General features: G+C 36.3%; 1 protein-coding gene across 1 annotated transcript; it reads right to left on the minus strand.

The window, feature by feature from the left end:
• Window positions 1-1,225: 1,225 nt before the first annotated feature.
• Window positions 1,226-21,048, minus strand: LOC132544114 (aldehyde dehydrogenase, mitochondrial-like). Its single transcript, XM_060207681.1, has 14 exons — window positions 20,887-21,048; window positions 17,630-17,734; window positions 11,397-11,537; window positions 10,579-10,658; window positions 10,222-10,271; window positions 9,663-9,724; window positions 8,202-8,330; window positions 7,656-7,769; window positions 7,360-7,462; window positions 6,661-6,845; window positions 5,358-5,522; window positions 4,773-4,930; window positions 2,873-2,987; window positions 1,226-2,254 (listed from the first exon to the last, which is right to left on the minus strand). The coding sequence occupies exons 1-14, from the start codon at window positions 21,004-21,006 to the stop codon at window positions 2,222-2,224; spliced, it is 1,560 nt and encodes a 519-aa protein (XP_060063664.1). The 5' UTR covers window positions 21,007-21,048; the 3' UTR covers window positions 1,226-2,221.

Raw genomic sequence — 21,048 nt, forward strand, 5'->3', positions numbered from 1 at the left:
GAAGTTGATGGACACTGGACACTGTGCCATGTCATCATTTTAATGTACCTTTTTGACCTACCTGCCTGACAAAAACTGCTATATATATGTACATCGCCCATCCTAAAGCTGGCAAGAACACAATGTCTACCATCAAACCCAGTTAGCATATGCAAAGAATGGCTGGCAATCTGTCTTTCAGATAGACCCAGATGTATAGTTGATATGGCCTCAACATGTGGATTGCGACATAATTGATATGCATGCAGAAATTATGACTAGGAGAGGTCAAGGCCCTAAGAATGGATTTAAAAGGAAGCAGAGTTCTGCTTAATGAATTATAAGCAGAAACACATTGTATTTCAGTGAGAAATTGATCTATATGAATATCATGATGTGTACATCTAGTACAGTTTTATGTAGCAAACTGTGTCTAATTCATCTTTCTGCTAGATATGCGGGCCATTCAATGATATTTAGTCATGTGGCATTTTTCTACAGATGTTAGTTATCTGGAGTGAGTGCCTATTCGTCTCGATAATTTCATCTTATTCCAAAAGACTAAACATTACATTCAACATTGGTAAGCCACTATAACTAGGGGTACAATCATGATTTTTGTAAGTTTGCATGAAGAGACATTCAATTAGTAGATTTCAAAAAGTTTAAAACAATTAATACTTGGCAGGTACTGAAGATATATTTACCTCATGAGTAAAACGAAAACCTGATCTGTTTACACAGGAAAGTACCTTGAGAAGGGAGATAACTCTGTTAATTTCAACAGTACATAATTTCTTGAAAATTTTTTATGGGGTAATGCACCATCAAATGCTTAGTTATGACCTGAAGTGTTTACAAGACAAATCTTCCAACTGAGCAAAAAAAGTTAGTTACCAAAATATCTTGGAAATAAATCATGAATTCCAATTTAGTTTAGAGCAAGAGACCCCTTGGGGACAGTGGAGCTAAAAATGACACAAAAGACAGGAATGGTTTATTTGATCACGCTCTTCTTCGATGGATTTTCTGGAGAAGAAGTGGTTGAGTAATAGAGGCTACTTGCACAAGTATTTCCACAAGTTAATACGGGGCTCCTCGTGGGTGTAATAGATAAACATAGGTATATTTCTTGTTTTTAGAATTGATTTGATTGTAGGACTTGCTAAGTGGTGACCATCTAATTTGGCATCCAATACTGTGACTTAACAATACTGAGAAGATCAACAAAATACCAAATACTTCATTTGAATGTTTCAATTTTCATTCAAAAAGTCCATAGAAAATAATATTGACATACAATATATCTTTAATCTATGACATTCCAGTAAATTTTCCGTCTCTTTAACATTAAGTGTTCACATATTGTCGAAAGACCGCAACATATCAGCTGTAGAATACAACCAGTTGTGACTAAAGGAGGGAAACAGACAATCAAAAAGGCTGTTCCAGAAAGCCTACATCGTATATATATCTCCAGGATATGGCTGTAAAAGACAGCTATACATTCTACACCTTCTTGGTTAATCATATGTAGTTGTGTTCATTCAATTGTCAAACTCCAATATCCACTTAACTTAAAACATATATACTCTGATATGCTATAATCAGGTTAAGAACTCAAAAAAAAAATCATTAAGCTCATCTAATTAATGGGTTACTAAATAATATGCGATCCAATTTCCCTGAATGACAACTACATTTAGGTGTTTAAAATTGAAATCTAATGTAGAATCAAACAGTGTAAAATAATTCAGAAACATAGTAAAGAAACCGTATTTTTTTTTTTTAATTTTTTTTATATACATATATTTTATTTCAACACATTAAATCTTTGAAAGTAAAGTGTATGAAACATAATTATGATTAAAAAAAATGTAAAGGTGTTACATTTCAAGAGGTACATCATCTCCTCAGAATTATTTGCATTGTCTGCTTGGACAAATGATATCTTGTACACTATCTGGTGTGGGTTTGACTGACACCACCTACCAATATAAATGGTGACCTGCAAAGGTATCCTACTACTTCTAACAGCTTGAACTTACACATAATCAAACACATAAAATATAAATTTATCATAAAACATCTTTCAATATACCTATTTGTGTTGCACCAAACTTGATTTGAGTCATAAATTCTAGTCCTTGAAGAAGGCTTTCAACAGAAATATAAAACAGTACTTCAGCAAAATGAAAACAAAAATGCACTTTTGGAATAGATCCGGTGCTTGCTCCATAATTTATGAATTCTTCTGAGGTACTTTGATGCAAACCTGAAATGATAAAATAAAAAAATTGTTTCTCGACGTTTAGACATGATATGTTTTTGAGAGATGTAACAGAGGTGTAATTTGCCTCAGCATCAATTTAGTTTTTTTTTTATACAGAGCGCTTACATCAGACAAAATATCAACACAACGTAGACAAAATTGTGTGTGTCGGCATAACTTTTTTATAATGTGTAAAATTTCATTGTTCCTTGCTTGTTTGGATAACTAAACCACAAACTGCCAAATATCTCCAACTTTGCCCATGAAATATTGTTTATACCTGTCTCTAAATGGAACAAATTCAATTTGGCACCAAAATGTTCTGATTGTGTACCTTACTCCAAATGATGACACGAAAAGTCTTATCTTAGACCAAACAGATGAAATCTACTTTCTACAGACCAAATTTTTAAAAATAAAATTTTCCAACTTCTATAGTTGGCATGTAATTTTACAACTGCTTTTTTTCCCCTTCAACGACCAAGATCATCATTGTCCTGAAAACTGAAGTTCTGTTCATAAAACCGCAAATATAGAACTACAAACCTCAAAATACAGCAGCAATGTTATTAAAAGAAATCTAAAAGAATAAATCAATTCTGATAAAGTTGAAGGACTTACAGCTTTGGTCTCTGTATAGGCTTCAAGTCCATACTCTCCCAACTCACGACCATTACCAGACATCTTGTAGCCACCGAAGGGCTGGGCCGCATCAAAAACATCAAAACAATTTACCCTGCAATATAGATTTTAACAGTAAAATTTCAAAACAAAAACAGATCACTATTCACTCAGAATAGATCAGTCCTATCAATAATCAATATCTCAATTAACTAAAAACAAATTAATCAATTTTGCTATCAGTCAGTGTGAGGTAGACAGGGGATCTAGTATTGTTATCATGGAGGTCAGTGTGACGTAGACAGGGGATCTAGGATTGTTATCATGGAGGTCAGTGTGACGTAGACAGGGGATCTAGGATTGCTATCATGGAGGTCAGTGTGAGGTAGACAGGGGATCTAGGATTGCTATCACGGAGGTCGGTGTGAGGTAGACAGGGGATCTAGTATTGTTATCATGGAGGTCAGTGTGACGTAGACAGGGGATCTAGGATTGCTATCATGGAGGTCAGTGTGAGGTAGACAGGGGATCTAGGATTGCTATCATGGAGGTCAGTGTGAGGTAGACAGGGGATCTAGTATTGTTATCATGGAGGTCAGTGTGACGTAGACAGGTGATCTAGGATTGCTATCATGGAGGTCGGTGTGAGGTAGACAGGGGATCTAGTATTGCTATCATGGAGGTCAGTGTGAGGTAGACAGGGGATCTAGCATTGTTATCATGGAGGTCAGTGTGAGGTAGACAGGGGATCTAGTATTGTTATCATGGAGGTCAGTGTGACGTAGACAGGTGATCTAGGATTGCTATCATGGAGGTCGGTGTGAGGTAGACAGGGGATCTAGTATTGTTATCATGGAGGTCAGTGTGAGGTAGACAGGGGATCTAGTATTGTTATCATGGAGGTCATTGTGACGTAGACAGGGGATCTAGTATTGTTATCACGGAGGTCAGTGTGACGTAGAGAGGGGATCTAGTATTGTTATCATGGAGGTCAGTGTGAGGTAGACAGGGGATCTAGGATTGCTATCATGGAGGTCGGTGTGAGGTAGACAGGGGATCTAGGATTGCTTTCATGGAGGTCAGTGCGACGTAAAGAGGGGATCTAGTATTGTTATCATGGAGATCAGTGTGACGTAGAGAAGGGATCTAGGATTGTTATCATGGAGGTCAATGTGAGGTAGACAGGGGATCTAGGATTGCTATCATGGAGGTCGGTGTGAGGTAGACAGGGGATCTAGTATTGTTATCATGGAGGTCATTGTGACGTAGACAGGGGATCTAGGATTGTTATCATGGAGGTCAGTGTGACGTAGAGAGGGGATCTAGGATTGTTATCATGGAGGTCATTGTGACGTAGACAGGGGATCTAGTATTGCTATCATGGAGGTCAGTGTGAGGTAGACAGGGGATCTAGGATTGTTATCATGGAGGTCAGTGTGACGTAGAGAGGGGATCTAGGATTGTTATCATGGAGGTCATTGTGACGTAGACAGGGGATCTAGTATTGTTATCACGGAGCTCAGTGTGACGTAGAGAGGGGATCTAGTATTGTTATCATGGAGGTCAGTGTGAGGTAGACAGGGGATCTAGGATTGTTATCATGGAGGTCAGTGTGACGTAGAGAGGGGATCTAGGGTTGCTATCATGGAGGTCAGTGTGATGTAGACAGGGGATCTAGTATTGTTATCATGGAGGTCAGTGTGACGTAGAGAGGGGATCTAGGAATGCTATCATGGAGGTCAGTGTGAGATAGACAGGGGATCTAGTATTGCTATCATGGAGGTCAGTGTGAGGTAGACAGGGGATCTAGGATTGTTATCATGGAGGTCAGTGTTAAGTAGACAGAGGATCTAAAATGTCATTATTAGACAGTATCGGGAGAGATCTTTAAGAACATTACCACACTGAGCCAGCCCTCAGGCTGTTGGCCAAGTACAATGCCTTATCCAGGTTCTGGGTGTGGACAGCAGCAGCAAGACCATAGATTGTGTCATGTGACCTCTCTATCAACTCCTCAATTGTCTTAAACTTCATGATCTGCATCACAGGGCCAAAAATCTAGAAAAACAATACAGTAGGAGTTGTGGAGATAAGTCTATCCACTGATAAAAGTAACATAGCAAGAACATGTAAACAACAATACCCTCACTCTGTTCTGAACATTTAATAGTTCCATCAACTTAATATATGTAGATAAGACCTTGTGTGCCATGCAAAATTTTTGTTAAATACACAATACTTGATAAGCATGAAAACATGCATGCCTCATCATGATACATTAGAAAATTCGGCATAACAGATATTTTCTGAGATTTTGAGTGCTACCGCCTATTTAATTTTGCACTACCTTTATTAACCATGAATACCAGAAATTTAAAAATCTCCCATGAATATTACCAACAAAACGTATCAAATGCAGCCATAAGTTTCTTTTGCCAATAAATGGTCAATGTCCATATATGGATAAGAGATTAATGTCACAAACCTCTTCCTTGGCAATCCTCATGTTGTCCTGTACATCTGTGAACACAGTGGGCTCTATAAAGTAGCCCTTGTCACCTACACGGTTCCCCCCTGTTGCAAGCTTGGCACCTTCCTGCTTTCCACTGGATATGAGAGACAAGATTTTCTCCATCTGTTCCTGGTCCACCTATCACAAACACCATTTCTCTTTACTAAACTGTACATATCACAAAACAGATTTCTTTCTTGGTTACTATCAAGAGTTCAACAATACAAGGAATTCCCAGCGATCAAGTTCAGTGATTTATAGATTGCATGGAGTTTTCTGTGATTAAGTTGTGTTAAACACACAGTATTATACTTTATTAATATTCCTGTCTAAATGAGTACATCAATCACAACAAACCAGGTATTCATTTTCTTGTTTTTTATTAGCTATAATCTATTGGTTTAACCCACCAATGGGCATTGTCAGCCTGATGACAGAAATGTTCGTCTAAAATGCATAAACATGAGCAAGTGACATCATACAACTCCTAAGTTCCCAATGATTAAATCTTAATGATGCAAATGGTAGTTTTGGTGAGGAGTAAGTAACTGTAACAAGTGTTACCTATGTTTTGACAATAAAGTTGGAGCTCAATCCAACCGGTGAAACTTGAGAAGAAGCTTGAAACAGGTGTTGCTAAGAAAAACCATGATCGGACAATCATGTTACAAAATGGCCTCTCGGCTGCCATATCCAAGTTTCGAAAAATAACAACACTTTGCTGGCTACCTTTCCTTAACATTCCCACCAATTTTGGGCTCAATCCCACTGGAGGAGTTTGAAATGTCAAAAGATTATGCAAAGCCAACCATGCATGGCAGACGACGGACAAAGCACGATGGCTATAGGTCATCATGACCCTTCTGGTCAGATGACCTAAAAATGTAGGACTGAAGCAATTTGGTCCTAGATAACACTGCATGTTGAGGATAAAAAATTGAGGAGATGTGTTTGTGGGGATATAAATTTATGATAAAATCCCAAAATATGTGACAGGAAGTTACTGAAACCTGGGTTTATGTGATTGACATCCTAGGTATGAGAAGAGGTGATTTTACAGTCTAAAGCTAAAGTAGATGTATTCAAAGATTAAAAGTGAAACGATTTGTGATTCATCATTTACTGTTTACACAACCATAATCAATACTTAAAAAAAATTCCCTAATGATCAAAATAATTTATTTACCATTTCATTTCACCTGTTATCAGTATCTGACAAATATTACAACTACAGAATGACATGTCATTTAACATCACATTTTTGAGTTTTCCTTACTTGAGGACCTTGCTCATTTGCAGAATCAAAGGGGTTTCCGACAGTGCGCTTCTTTGCCCTCTCAACACTACGCTCAACAAATTCATCATACACACTTTCCTGCACAAATGTCCTGGATCCTGCACAGCAGCATTGACCCTGGTTGAAGAACAGGGCAAAATGGGAGTTCTCCACTGCTTGCGCCACTGAAAAAGATGATTCAATACAAATTCCAACATATCTTACCGAGAAAAAAGCTGGTCAATAGAATTGGACATCAGACAAGGCCTAAAGAGAAGTAACTCCTTCAATGTCAGCCAAAACTGCAGGCAGTTTCTCTTTAATTTTATATTCGACCATAAAAATGTAATTTTGAAAAACAATCATTACTAAATAACACCATCTTATTACTTGTATCAGTAAAATAAATAGGGAAATAAACAATAATGATTTTCGGTGAGTTTGGCTTTATCTCTAATATGTGATACAATGCAAATATTTAAATAGGTCAATTAGGTCCTGAAAAAAATTAAGTAACCCACAGCTTCTCGATTCAGAATTTCAAGGTGCATTAACTAAAATGATAGAGTTGGAAAATAACACAAAAATATTGTCAGATTAATGTAATTGTTAAAATAATGATTATGAAATGGATGTTTTCATCAAACGATTGGTAGTGAGATGGATGCATGCTCAAAAATACAGATTATTTTGTCTTACTATCAGCATCAGCTAGGACAATGTTAGGACTTTTGCCTCCCAATTCTAGGGTCACTCGCTTCAGGTTACTACGGGCTGCCATGACAGGTATCAGCTGTCCTACCTGAAGATACAGAGTATACACCAATCATGAGAGTAATGTCAGACTTGAAACCTGGTATATTTACTATATTTCCAATAGACTTTTAGGTTTTAAGCAAGTGTTAATGAACTAAGCAGAAATGCTCATACAGCAAGCTGTAACCAAAAATAACATGTATTGATGAATGGTTTTAGTCATCACACCTCCTGCCTACCTCTGTTGAGCCAGTAAATGCGACCTTGTCTACATCCATGTGCTCAGCAATGGCGCCTCCAGCAGTGGGTCCATATCCTGGGATGATGTTGATTACACCTGGAGGAAATCCAGCCTAAAAATTGTGAAATCATGATGTGTGTAATTCTATCTCACATTCAAATCTTACCAGAATTAATAATTTTTATAATCATCAGTATAGACTGTAAGTGTGTGCAATTTAGAGGTAATCCTATTTCAGCACTTAATGTGATTAGGATATTGGGCTGAAATATTAATACGCTAATTGCAGTTTCTATCCTTGATAAAGCAACTGTTGCAAATTCTTCATTTGAATGCACCTAAATAAGCATTTACAGCATAGTTCTGTTCAATACATCATTTTCATTACACAAAAGTTTCAATGAGGGTATCAATTAAAAACAAAAGTATGTTGTATATTTACATCAACAAACAAAATTAATAAAGTTTATTGTTTCTAATATAAATGATTGGATTAAAAACAAAACATAAAAACAAATAAATATTAAATTGAACATCTGAGTACCTCCTTGGCGAGCTGTGCAATGTACAGAGCAGTAAGTGGTGTCTGTTCGGCTACCTTCATTACTACACAGTTTCCCATGGACAGGGCTGGACCAAGCTTCCATGCCTGCATCAGCAGGGGGAAGTTCCACTACAAAATAAAGTTAATACTGTACTTATCCAGCATCAAGCCCATGTCTGGTAACAAGCTGTCCATATACATTGCTAATGAATACAATTCATTGTCCTGTAATAAGTTCAACTCTGAGATTAAGTCAGATCTGTTGCCTCCCCTGGCTTATTGCAGGAGAAATATCGTAAAGCAATAAAAATGAGTGGGCATATTACCACACATGGGCTTATTAGAGAATTCTACTGTATAACAACAAAAAGGGATTGCTTATTCCAGGATTCAACTCAACAATATATAAGGATCGGCATATTAAAAGACATGTGCTTATTACAGAATTCTATTGTATAACAATATATAAGGATGGGCTTATTATCAAACATAGGCTTGTTAGTAAATAATCGTGGTAAGTACTTGTATCCAATGTCACCACTGAAAGTTCTGTAGTTCTTTTGTATCCCTGAATATTACAGTGTATGTATCAAAATATTTATTCAAGCAAAAATTATCGTACACTGCTATCTGTGATGCATTTGGCAGGACCAGACCATATTCTGTTGTTGATTAGTTTCTATTGCAAGAAATTCCTTCCAACAAATGGACGAGCAAAATGGATAAAATCATATAAATGTACAATGAAAACCAAATCTGATCCTGCATATGCACATGTAATGAATACCATTCAAATTATGAGGAAAATGACGTACACCTTAGGACTTGTGGCTACATAAGATACAAGGTATTATGTACTTTTAAAGGGATAGAAGCAAAAGTTTATGACTGCAAGAAATTTAAAGAGCATGTAAAACTACCCCCACCTCGCCTTCCCACACTAAACGCTAAACTCTGTTGTGATTACAATAAAGTTCTTTATTTCCAGTCATAAGTTATATCATGCCCACCACCTGCCTATCAAACACTGAATAGAGATACGACCAACCAGTACAAGAAATTTAAAATTTGCATTATGAATGAGCATAAAAACTGTATGTATGAGACTACTAGCATGATATCTGAAGCGTTGCTGCCTACCCTTCATTAAAATTCCACAACCAACCAACCATGACTAGTCAATTACAGGTGGTTTTAATGTCACCACAACCTGTAACCAGCAGATCCAGAACTATGTAAAGATTTAAGTGAAGTGAAAATATTGCTGAGTAACTGATCAATATGACATCATGTAATTGAAATTAATACCAGAAACAGAAGGAGAGACCATGTGAGATATTACAAATAGTTATACAGCAGCAGACAATATCCCTGTAACTAAAGCTAGAATTGCATAATGCTTTCCACAGAGAAAATTGTTTTCATATATATACACTGTGCAGGACAGTACTGGCTACTTACTGGGATGATCTGTCCACACACTCCCACAGGTTCATGTCTTGTGTAGGTAAAGAAGTCACCACCTGTCAGTAATTATATATGTATATAAAACAGGATTCACCAACATATTCATACCAATTTTCCAGGGGAGAGTACACTGTACATACATGGTACATGTATTCCTAATATTTAATAGATATCATACACTTTAGACCTCTTTCAACACATGATTAACTACACTTTCTTTTGAACTAATCATTGTGATACATGTATTACATATACATATACATATACATGCTAATATATAAACTTTATATTTTGTGAAACAAGAAACTTAAGTTCATGCAAGCCAGAGACGTATATATCACGTGATATATACGTCTCTGATGCAAGCATAGCAGAAAGACAGACAGGGACAGATTCAGTGTCTGGTGGAGGAATTATCACTGTACATATAAAAGGTAGAGATAACTTGTAGTACATATAAAGAAGACTTTGTTCATATATTCTCCAAAAACAATGAGAGAACTAAGATATAAATTACTTCAGTTAACTCCTATATATATTTATAAATACTTACATATTGGGATAACCTTTCCATGGTTCTTGTCTGCCCATCCAGCATAGTATCTGTAACAGTTCAATAATTATTAATTACCAGTTCTTGACAAATTCACTTTATTATCTACTCCATTTATTCAACAGCTAGCTTAGTAATAAGTCCAACTATATCTATCACTGTTCAGAAGAGTCATGGATGACGTGTTAGAACCTCTGTTACTATATAAATACAATAGACCTGACAATATCACAGCTGTGATCTTAGCCCCAAAGTCTTTAATGTGTATTTACCTAGTTTCACAATAATTCTTTTGATCAGTGAACCTCGTGAACTCTTAACACCAGCAAATATATAAAAGTAGTTATAGTATATTACCTGTAGCACTTGATGACCAGATCTAAGTCAACAGCATAGGAAATATTGTAGGGTTTACCGTTGTCCAATGTTTCCAGAGACTGAAGCATTTCATTATACATTTATTAAGTTCATCTGTTATACAACAAAATTTTGTACAAATCAATGAGTTTATTAGATAGCAATGTGAAAGTATGAGAATATCTTCATTTAAGTATTGTAATAAAATACCTTTTGAAAAAATTTTAAAAAAAAATCCTTAGAAAAAGTTTGTTTCTGATGAAACTTAATTTTTACTTGACTAAGTCTCTGGATAAATGACTTAATTAGATTTTCGACATGTTAACCTTAAGAAATTAAAAAAACCAGTACACTTTATACTGCACTGGTTGGCTTTATCAATAACAAGCAAATAAATCATTAATACAAAGTTTAAATTTCATGATCTTGACGATATGACTCAATGACTTTAAAGGAAATTAAGTTCCATCACAAAACTTGCTTGATTCTGAACAATTTTTCTACTGAATATCATTACAAAATTATTCCATGAATTCCAAAAAGCAAATTTGATTTCAGTTACCATTACAGCTACCTTCTCTATCACTCTACCATGACCGGGTTACTAAAAGATTTGGCAATGAAAATGCAAATTTGTGAAGATAATTAAATTATTAACACAAATGCAAAATTTAATAAGAAGACAACTGAAAAACATTTAGACATTTAGGAGAAAATGTATCATATGAAAGACTAAAAACACTGTACAGTATATGTAATATGACCTTGATAAAATAACACCCTAATAATGCACAAAACTTTATCAGAGTTCTACTCACAGCAATATAATGGCGATCTCTGTCGATCAGGTCAGCCAGCTTGTTCAGCAGATGGCCTCTCTGAGAAGCATCCATTGTTCTCCATGGTGAACCTAACCGAAATGCTTCTCTGGCAGCATTTACAGCCAAATCTACATCAGCCTGCATCAAATTAAGTCAAACAATTTATGATACATAACATACAGTAATACCAGGGTTAACTGCCAATCTGGGAACACAGGTTCCAAAATCTTTAAAGTAATCAATTTGAGTGAATCAGACAAAACTACAACTTCTTTTATCATACTGCAGAATAGTTAATACTAGACCAATGTCGAGGAAGGGCCCCGCATAATACCTACCCCTTATGATTGAGTTTCTTAATATTAAGAAATATATGGACAGGTGTCAAGTATTGAAAGCAACTTTCATCAAAATCCAATGAAAATGGACAGATGGACAGATATATGGATCGACAGACAGGGAAACGGACGGACAGACAGACGGACAGAGGGAACATTGAACTTGAATGAGGGGCTTATGTACCAAGTATCACAAAGCAAGTTTTAAAGAAATCCCAAATCATTCCTTCAGAAGATATTCTCTGTAAAACATTCAGCCAATCAGATTGCAGCAGCCTCATTAAATATGCGCGGAATTCTGCAAACATCGAACTTGAGCGAGGGACTTATGTACCAAGTATCATAAGCAAGTTTCATCGAAATCCCATCATTCCTTCTCAAGATATCGCGTGGAAAGCGAAACCGACAGACATGTAAAACATTCAGCCAATCAGATTGCAGCAGCCTAATTAAATATGCGCGGAATTTGGCGAACGTCGAACTTGAGCAAGGGACTTATGTACCAAGTATCATAAGCATGTTTCATCGAAATCCCATCATTCCTTCTCAAGATATCGTGCGGAAAGCGAAACCGACAGACATGTAAAACATTCAGCCAATCAGATTGCAGCAGCCTCATTAAATATGCGCAGAATTTGGCGAACATCGAAGTTGAGCGAGGGACTTATGTACCAAGTATCATAAGCAAGTTTCATCGAAATCTCATCATTCCTTCTCAAGATATCGTGCGGAAAGCGAAACGGACAGACAGACAGACGGCGTGACAGACGGACAGACGGACAAGGTGATTACTATAGGGCACCCGCATCGCGATGCGGGGCCCTAAATATTGAATAAATTATTTATTTGAAAATTAGATTAAAAAATCTAGAAGAGAATTTCAAATAAAGATACTTATATATAACTTTTATTAGCTTCTCTGGCAGTCATATTGGACAACACATTAAAATGCATTTCATTTAAGTTTCAGTGTTGGATATTTGAGATAAAGGGCAAAATCTTAAACAACCTGTACTGGTCTCTGGATCCTTCAAAATAGGTATCAAAGAAAGGACATGCATACCACGGTAACCATCCACAATCAGGAACACTTCTAAACTAACCCTAACATCAACCATCAATATTCAGTGTAACTAGATACCTGGTATGTACCTAGGATAAAAAGCAGTCAACTTGACTGATATTGCTAAATCTGTCCTGCCTAACCAGTCCCTTTGTTCCAGTATGCCACAAGTTTCAGCTCTATATCTCTAAAAATATATCGGTCAAGGACTTCTGTCTATTGTTGTACTGTCCGCTTTTAATGGATCGATCACTCATTATAGCTTCTGAAAATGTTTGAAAATTTTCCTTATTTTGGAAAAAGACCTCAAATTGTTTGGATAAGTTTAGAGTCATATTCATATCAATATCCCTAAATCATTTATCCCAGAACAATGAATTTACATACATTAAATTAAGTTTGAAGATTGTCAAATAAGACACCTTTGATGTACAAACTTCATCTGAGGCTTTAAATTTAAATCTTTATGATATTTGCTACATTTATTAATAAAGATTATAAATGATATTGAGAATATATCATCAACAGCAAAATCAATATCAATGTATTTTATTGTGATATATTTTGCTACTATGTAATTCATTCTATATCAATCTAACATTGTTTTATCTTGCATACAGGTATATCTCCTTTACCCTTATCTTTATATGTTTTTCACTAATAGCTTTACAAAGCTACAACTTACTTGTCCACTTTATAGAGCCACATTTAACTTTTCACTTTACAGAGCCACATATAACTGTCCACTTTACAGAGCCACATTTAACTGTCCACTTTACAGAGCCACATTTAACTGTCCACTTTACAGAGCCACATTTCACTGTCCACTTCACAGAGCCACATATAACTGTCCACTTTACAGAGCCACATTTAACTGTCCACTTTACAGAGCCACATTTAACTGTCCACTTTACAGAGCCACATATAACTGTCCACTTTACAGAGCCACATTTAACTGTCCACTTTACAGAGCCACATTAAACTGTCCACTTTAGAGAGCCACATTTAACTGTCCACTTTACAGAGCCACATTTAACTCTCCACTTTACAGAGCCACATTTAACTGTCCACTTTACAGACACATTTAACTGTCCACTTTACAAAGCCACATTTAACTGTCTACTTTACAGACACATTTAAATGTCCACTTTACAGAGCCACATTTAACTTTTCACTTTACATAGCCACATTTAACTGTCCACTTTACAGAGCCACATTTAACTTTTCACTCTACAGACACATTTAACTGTCCACTTTACAGACACATTTAACTGTCCACTTTACAGAGCCACATTTAACTGTCCACTTTACAGAGCCACATTTAAATGTCCACTTTACAGAGAAACATTTAACTGTCCTCTTTACAGAGCCACATATAAATGTCCACTTTACAGACACATTTAACTGTCCACTTTACAGAGCTACATATAACTGTTCACAGGAGAAATAAAATTTCTTTAATCATTAGATGAAAATATTGATTACACTCTGGAAAAATAGAAATTCATCATACACATTAACTATCACTTAGAAATGTGAAAAATCATATAATAAATGGTAGCTCTTGTTCTTTCATCTAGTACAATACTACATCTGTAACTATACAAGTGCAAATGTCAAGTACTCAATATGATAGGTAAGAAGGTTAATATCATATGATTAATTTCAATTTACAGACATATGTTATGCATCAGTGAATCTTGGTATAAACACCATTGCAGGTGAGATACAATTTAACTGCTCACTATAGATTTCTTCAGTAAATAGTTTCTCAGGCATTTAACATTGATTTGCAAGGCTTAGAGTCAGGAATATATTATTTTCTTCTACATTCAGGTTAAATGGACCAAATGATTTGATATCAATAAACCTTAAATACATGTGGCATTTGGAATGACCCTGCTTAGTACATATTTAGTGTATATTGCAACTGATCTTGTTAAACATATCATAATAGTCGTTTGCTGGGTTTAACACCAACAGCACTGGTCAGTTGAGGTGGGCTCTCCTCATATTGGCTGATGGCTAACTCGCTGAAAACATAAGGGAGGCCCGTCACAGGGCATCTAAAGTAATTATGGTAAAATATCTTGTCCAAGGACACAACCTTGACAGCATAGAACACACTATTTCTAAGTTTCCTGAATACAAAACCCGCCATCTGTAGAGAGCATATCGTACCACAAATCTTCGATCTTCCAACTAAGGTGAAATGGTTGTGTGGGCAACACTCTACCAACAACCGCCATCTGTAGAGAGCATATTGTACCACAAACCTTGGATCTTCCAACTTACCTCTACTACCAACACTTCTGAGTGACTTGTTCCCTCTACTACCAACACTTCTGAGTGACTTGTTCCCTCTACTACCAACACTTCTGAGTGACTTGTTACCTCTACTACCAACACTTCTGAGTGACTTGTTACCTCTACTACCAACACTTCTGAGTGACTTGTTACCTCTACTACCAACACTTCTGAGTGACTTGTTACCTCTACTACCAACACTTCTGAGTGACTTGTTACCTCTACTACCAACACTTCTGAGTGACTTGTTACCTCTACTACCAACACTTCTGAGTGACTTGTTACCTCTACTACCAACACTTCTGAGTGACTTGTTACCTCTACTACCAACACTTCTGAGTGACTTGTTACCTCTACTACCGACAGTTCTGAGTGACTTGTTACCTCTACTACCGACACTTCTGAGTGACTTGTTACCTCTACTACCAACACTTCTGAGTGACTTGTTACCTCTACTACCAACACTTCTGAGTGACTTGTTACCTCTACTACCAACACTTCTGAGTGTACCTATTACCAGCCATACACTTGCAATTGCGAGATGAATTTAATAAAAAATATTAGATAATACTGAAACTGATATTTTACTTTTTAAACATCAGGCAAAACTTGCCTCTATCTAAACTAGTCAATCCTGTCTCAAGGTAACCTTAATACTTTCCTATAAGGCATCTAGTTTTTTTTTTTTCCTTTACTGTAATAAACATCATATTAATTTAACCTTTTATCTGCCAATTAAGGCCACTTTTCTCTGCATCCTAGACGGGCTGTTATTCCTAGATGTTATTGCACTTGGCATAGTGATTCAGATCTATATTAGTATGAAATGTGTGTGTGAACGGATACAAATAAAGAGTCAGAACCACATCTTACTCCTATGACAAACATCTCTTTAACAGGTACACTTTGTTTGCAGGGTATCACAGAACACTTTACAAATAGCTGTATTATACTAACACTGTTGTGGGCTGTTCAATCGTTGTAATGTCACTTACAGTAGTAAAGATCAGAAATGCCTCACTTCACTTATCCTTTTGAGAATCTCTAAACTGTAGAAACGAGTTGAATGAGGATTAGGTATTGCCTTCTGAGATGAAAAACTTCACCTTTAAAGGTCATTGTACATGCCTGTTTATATGTATAAACATGTGTTCACTCCAGCAGATCACTAAGCATCATGCATTAACAAGTTGAAAGAAAACTGCCGTCCTACAAATTTCTTCCATTTAACGAACCTGGAAGAATTTTAACCATACAATCTGAGTTTTAAAACTTACAAAAAAGGAAAGATAAAGTTTTATGTTGTTAGCTTTTCTTAATCAACTACAAAATTAGTACATTAGACTTCAGTCAGCCTGTAAGCTGATTTCTCCCTGATTGACCACTCGAGAATCGAGAGCATCAAAAATCTTGAGTTGTACGAGATCTTTGGTTGATAAATGGCAGAGAACCTACAATACCTCCCTATGTCATAATAATAGACCTTGGGGGGAAAAATGACCTGTCACCCTCAGCAACCTCACAGAACTAGCAGAAGGTCTGCCTTATCATCTTCATTAACCTCCTGTTTGGGAAAGACCCATATTATTATCCGTAGCAACTTCCCACCCAGACCTTGGAGTAGACTTATTGTCCTTTACAACCTTAGAGACCTTATGAGAAGACCCATGTTATCAAAGTCGGCTATCTCACAGACCTCAGACAAGACCTATCTTGTCACCCACTGTTATCTCACAGACCTTTGAGAAGACCTATCTTGTCACCCACTGTTATCTCACAGACCTTTGAGAAGACCTATCTTGTCACCCACTGTTATCTCACAGACCTTTGAGAAGACCTATCTTGTCACCCACTGTTATCTCACAGACCTTTGAGAAGACCTATCTTGTCACCCACTGTTATCTCACAGACCTTTGAGAAGACCTATCTTGTCACCCACTGTTATCTCACAGACCTTGGAGAAGACCTATCTTTCATTTCATAATCAATTCTTGAAAAAACAAACTTGATCAATTATCAATTTCAACTGGTTCTCTAAATTTAGTACATAATTGCACTTTTGTAGGAAATAAATGAGAGCAGTATCGCCAATTGTACCATCTGCCATTTTGTGTTGTCTGAATTGTGTCTATTTGTGTCAGTATTTTTATACATTTTAATGCTGAACACAAGCACCAATGTAATGGTTGTTAACATATCTTATCTCCTAAATCAATTGTAAACTACCAGTGAATGTGTTAGTAAAACAAAGAATCAACAAGACTTTGTGGTTATAGGTTAAATAACAAAATACAAAAGTTTCATGACACAAAGCTGAAAATTTACAAACATTTCTGGACATTTTTGATTGTCTTTTTCAAAATGAGCACTGATGATCAGTTTTCTTTTGTTTTTTTTTCCTGGACTATTTTTTTTATTATTTTCAATCATCAGTCAACCACTACTATAAAATCTTAGAAACCTTCGAGGAGATCTACCTTATCTCTTTTAACAATCACCAAGACCTTTTGGAGAAGACCTACCTTGTCACCCTCAGCAACCTCACAGATCTGCTCGCCTGTCGCTGGGTTGATGGTTGGAAATGTCTTTCCAGATTTGGAGTCTACCCACTCATTGTTGATGAAAAGCTGAATAAATAAAATACATCATCATCATCATCATCATCATCATCATCATCATCATCATCATCATCATCATCATCACAAAACACCAGTCAAAGGAAAGCAACTCTTTAACAAGGTACAGGAGCATGTAATGCACTTGCTTTTCTCCATAAAATGTAACACCTGGTCAGTTCAAAAGAAGGTTAGATAAAAAGCACGAAAAATTTCAGTAATTGTCAATGTATATATTTCACTCTTTTATTTGCATAACAGGATTCCTTTTCAAATTCATAAATCATTTTGATCTGTATCAAAATTCTAAAATGAAGTGTTATAATGAAAGCCCCTGTATCAAATCAGGTAATTGGTATTATGGTTTATAGGTCAAATATATCTCACTATCACCAAAATGTGTAGTACACTATAAAACTATAAACTTAATTATTTTACAACAATTGTGAAACAAGTTATTTCAACTTATACTAATCACTCTTGTTGGTCCTGATTAAGCACTTGAGGGGTCATATTGTGGGAGGAAACTGTAGAACCTGAGGAAAACCCACGTGGTTGGGCAAGGTGACCCTTACCTTTTCACGTTTGTTTCAGGAGTCGAACCCCGGACAGCTAGGTGAAAGGCAAGTGCACTACAACTGGGCCACCCGACTACCTGTGTAGTACACGTGTTTGTATCCTTGAACTACAAGTACCTTGAACGTGTACTTCTAGATATATAGCCTTCTTTAGACTAGACAGCAAGATAAAACCCACAATCTCAGAAGGACTCACACATTATCACCCAGTATCTATGTGTATAAAGCTGTAACGGGCAAGGTGACCCTTAACTTTTCACGTTTGTTTCAGGAGTCGAACCCCGGACGGCTAGGTGAAAGGCAAGTGCGCTACAACTGGGCCACCCAACTACCTGTGTAGTACACATGTTTGTATCCTTGAACCACAAGTACCTTGAACGTGTACTTCTAGATATATAACCTTCTTTAGACTAGACAGCAAGATAAAACCCACAATCTCAGAAGGACTCACACATTATCACCCAGTATCTGTGTGTATAAAGCTGTAACCCATATTTGTACCAGATAACTGAAGCAAGGTTATTATATAAACATTTTAATCTCAAGCTAAGTGATATCACAGGATATTTTTGGGTCAGGATCTGTTTGTTGTGATGAGATATAGATCTGCTTATACAGTGTTTTTACTGTGAAACGCACACATCTGTTACCTACATGTGAGACTTACATGTCGGTGAAGATCAGATCAACTGTTCACCGTTCCCAGTCCCAAGACCGTCCTTTAAATCAACATCATAATTATATTCTTCGGGAAGGAAGAAACTTCACAGAAAGATCTTATCTGCCCTTGACCGACTTAAATGTTACTTATTTAATAAGTCAGAAAATTTTTTGTTGTGTACTGGTGTATAAACTGCAGTTTTGAAAGTGATATTTTAAATGATTCGTTAAGATACAGGAAAACGAAACTTCATGTCAAAGTGGTAAGCTTACTAAGTATGAAAAAAATTTATAGGGTGGTCAGGTGGCGTAGTGGTAATGCACTCGCCTTTCACCTAGCCGTCCGGGGTTCAATTCCCAGAATGGATGTGAAAAGGTATGGGGTCACCTGCCCGACCATGTGGGTCTTCTCTGGGTACTCCGGTTTCCTCCCACACTAAGACCCCTCTCGCACTTCCATCCAAGCCAACAAGAGTGATTGATATAGGTTAGACAAACTTACTTCACAATTGTTGTAAAATAAATAAAGTTTATTATTTATTATCATGAAAAAAAATTGGTTGAAATCTGTTAAAGATTCTCAGATAAGATTAACATTAAAACATTCTGGGCCAATAACTCTTTTAAATATATTGGAATCAAACTGCTATACAAGAAAAACACAACTTCCTGGCATGATGATCAAGCTGATGCAGAAATTGGCTGAAAACTGAGAGAAAGATTTTCAGAAAAGTTTAAAATCATGAAAACAACAAGGGGTAGTAGCTCTTCCTAACATATTGCCGTTCATGAGAAAATATTTTCATGTCATGTTGATAGAGCCCATCATATCTGAAAAAGATTGTTTAAAAACCATGGGAGATTTCCACAGTTTCCACATGGCAGGGTATTTCACAACATCTGAATTCAAACTGTCAGGTAATTTTCATTTGCTGCACCAGAAATGCTTTGCAGTGAAAATCGCATGGACATGGATAAGCATGAGTTTCTTTCCAGAAATGACAATTGGGCATTATTTATTAAAGAGGGCATTTTTTCTTTAAGAAAGTCAGTCGCTTTTGAATGTGAAAAAATTTCACCTTTCAGAAAAGCAGTACTTCAATATAAAAGATATACTGTCCTGCACTTTCATTAACTAATAGAGGCACACACTTAGGTAAACAGGTTTTTGGATAAAAATATATTTATGGTTAATTAAAAGTTTAATCATAAGCACAAGACTTGTTTCAATCAAGATTTATGTAGTAAAACAATTTTGGAGAATGAACACTTGCTAGTTCAACCATAGTGGGGCAGGGTATTTTTCATAACTCCTTTCTATTCCTAGTCACAGACGTAATAAATATATATATAGCCAGACACAAATCATATTCAATTGTATATCTTGTAACAATTATCAATTTTTTTCATTGACCAAATATCGCTTTAATTTGATATAATTAGAGATGTTGATAAACACAGTCATGACCATGGGATAATTCGTTAAGGATATCTCATTCAATCTGGTATCATTATTATCAATACTCTTGCTTTAATTAAGCCTAATTTTGCGATAGTTTCATGTAACTGTAGAAAACCTGTATGTCTGCAACCCTATTAAATACTAGTCGCAATGTGCTGTACCCTGTAAAACGTTTTGTGGTCGATCGAGCAAAGACAAAACATCGTGCTGCCAGCCTGGAGAACATGTTGATCCCGTTCGGGTTCATATGCACTACATGTAATTACATGTGCATGTCAACTGTTTTAGAAATTATTAAAAGCAACAGTCGCGTTAACGCATTCAAAAAGTCTATTATTTTCACTACATGACATTTTGCAAACAAATATGAAATTAATTTCATTTTACAGTATGTAAACAAGAGCCTGACGCCAATGCTGGGGTGCCAGCAGGGCTGCACAACAGCAACTCGAAAACTATTTTACCTTTTCGTACTTTATATCAGGTTTCACCAGGGGCTGAGGAACCGCTGACAAGCATGCTTTCTGAGTTTTCAGCAATTTCCAAACTCCCCTGCGAGTGACAAGTCTCTGTAGAAGAGCCATGTTGCTTCCGTGCGGCTGAACACTTGGTCTAACAGGTCACAA

Source organism: Ylistrum balloti, unplaced genomic scaffold (genome assembly GCF_031769215.1).
Source record: "Ylistrum balloti isolate Yb309-2 unplaced genomic scaffold, AGI_CSIRO_Ybal_v1 Utg369782, whole genome shotgun sequence".
Taxonomy (NCBI): Eukaryota; Metazoa; Mollusca; class Bivalvia; order Pectinida; family Pectinidae; genus Ylistrum; species Ylistrum balloti.

Bases quoted from the DNA above. Each gene is read 5' to 3' on its own strand.
- LOC132544114 (XM_060207681.1), bottom strand. From the start codon at position 21,006: ATGGCTCTTCTACAGAGACTTGTCACTCGCAGGGGAGTTTGGAAATTG. The intron at 7,463-7,655 runs GTAGGCAGGAGG...CTGTATCTTCAG, and splicing joins CATTTACTGGCTCAACAGAG to GTAGGACAGCTGATACCTGT. The intron at 2,255-2,872 runs GTAAGTCCTTCA...TTATCATTTCAG, and splicing joins CCTATACAGAGACCAAAGCT to GTTTGCATCAAAGTACCTCA.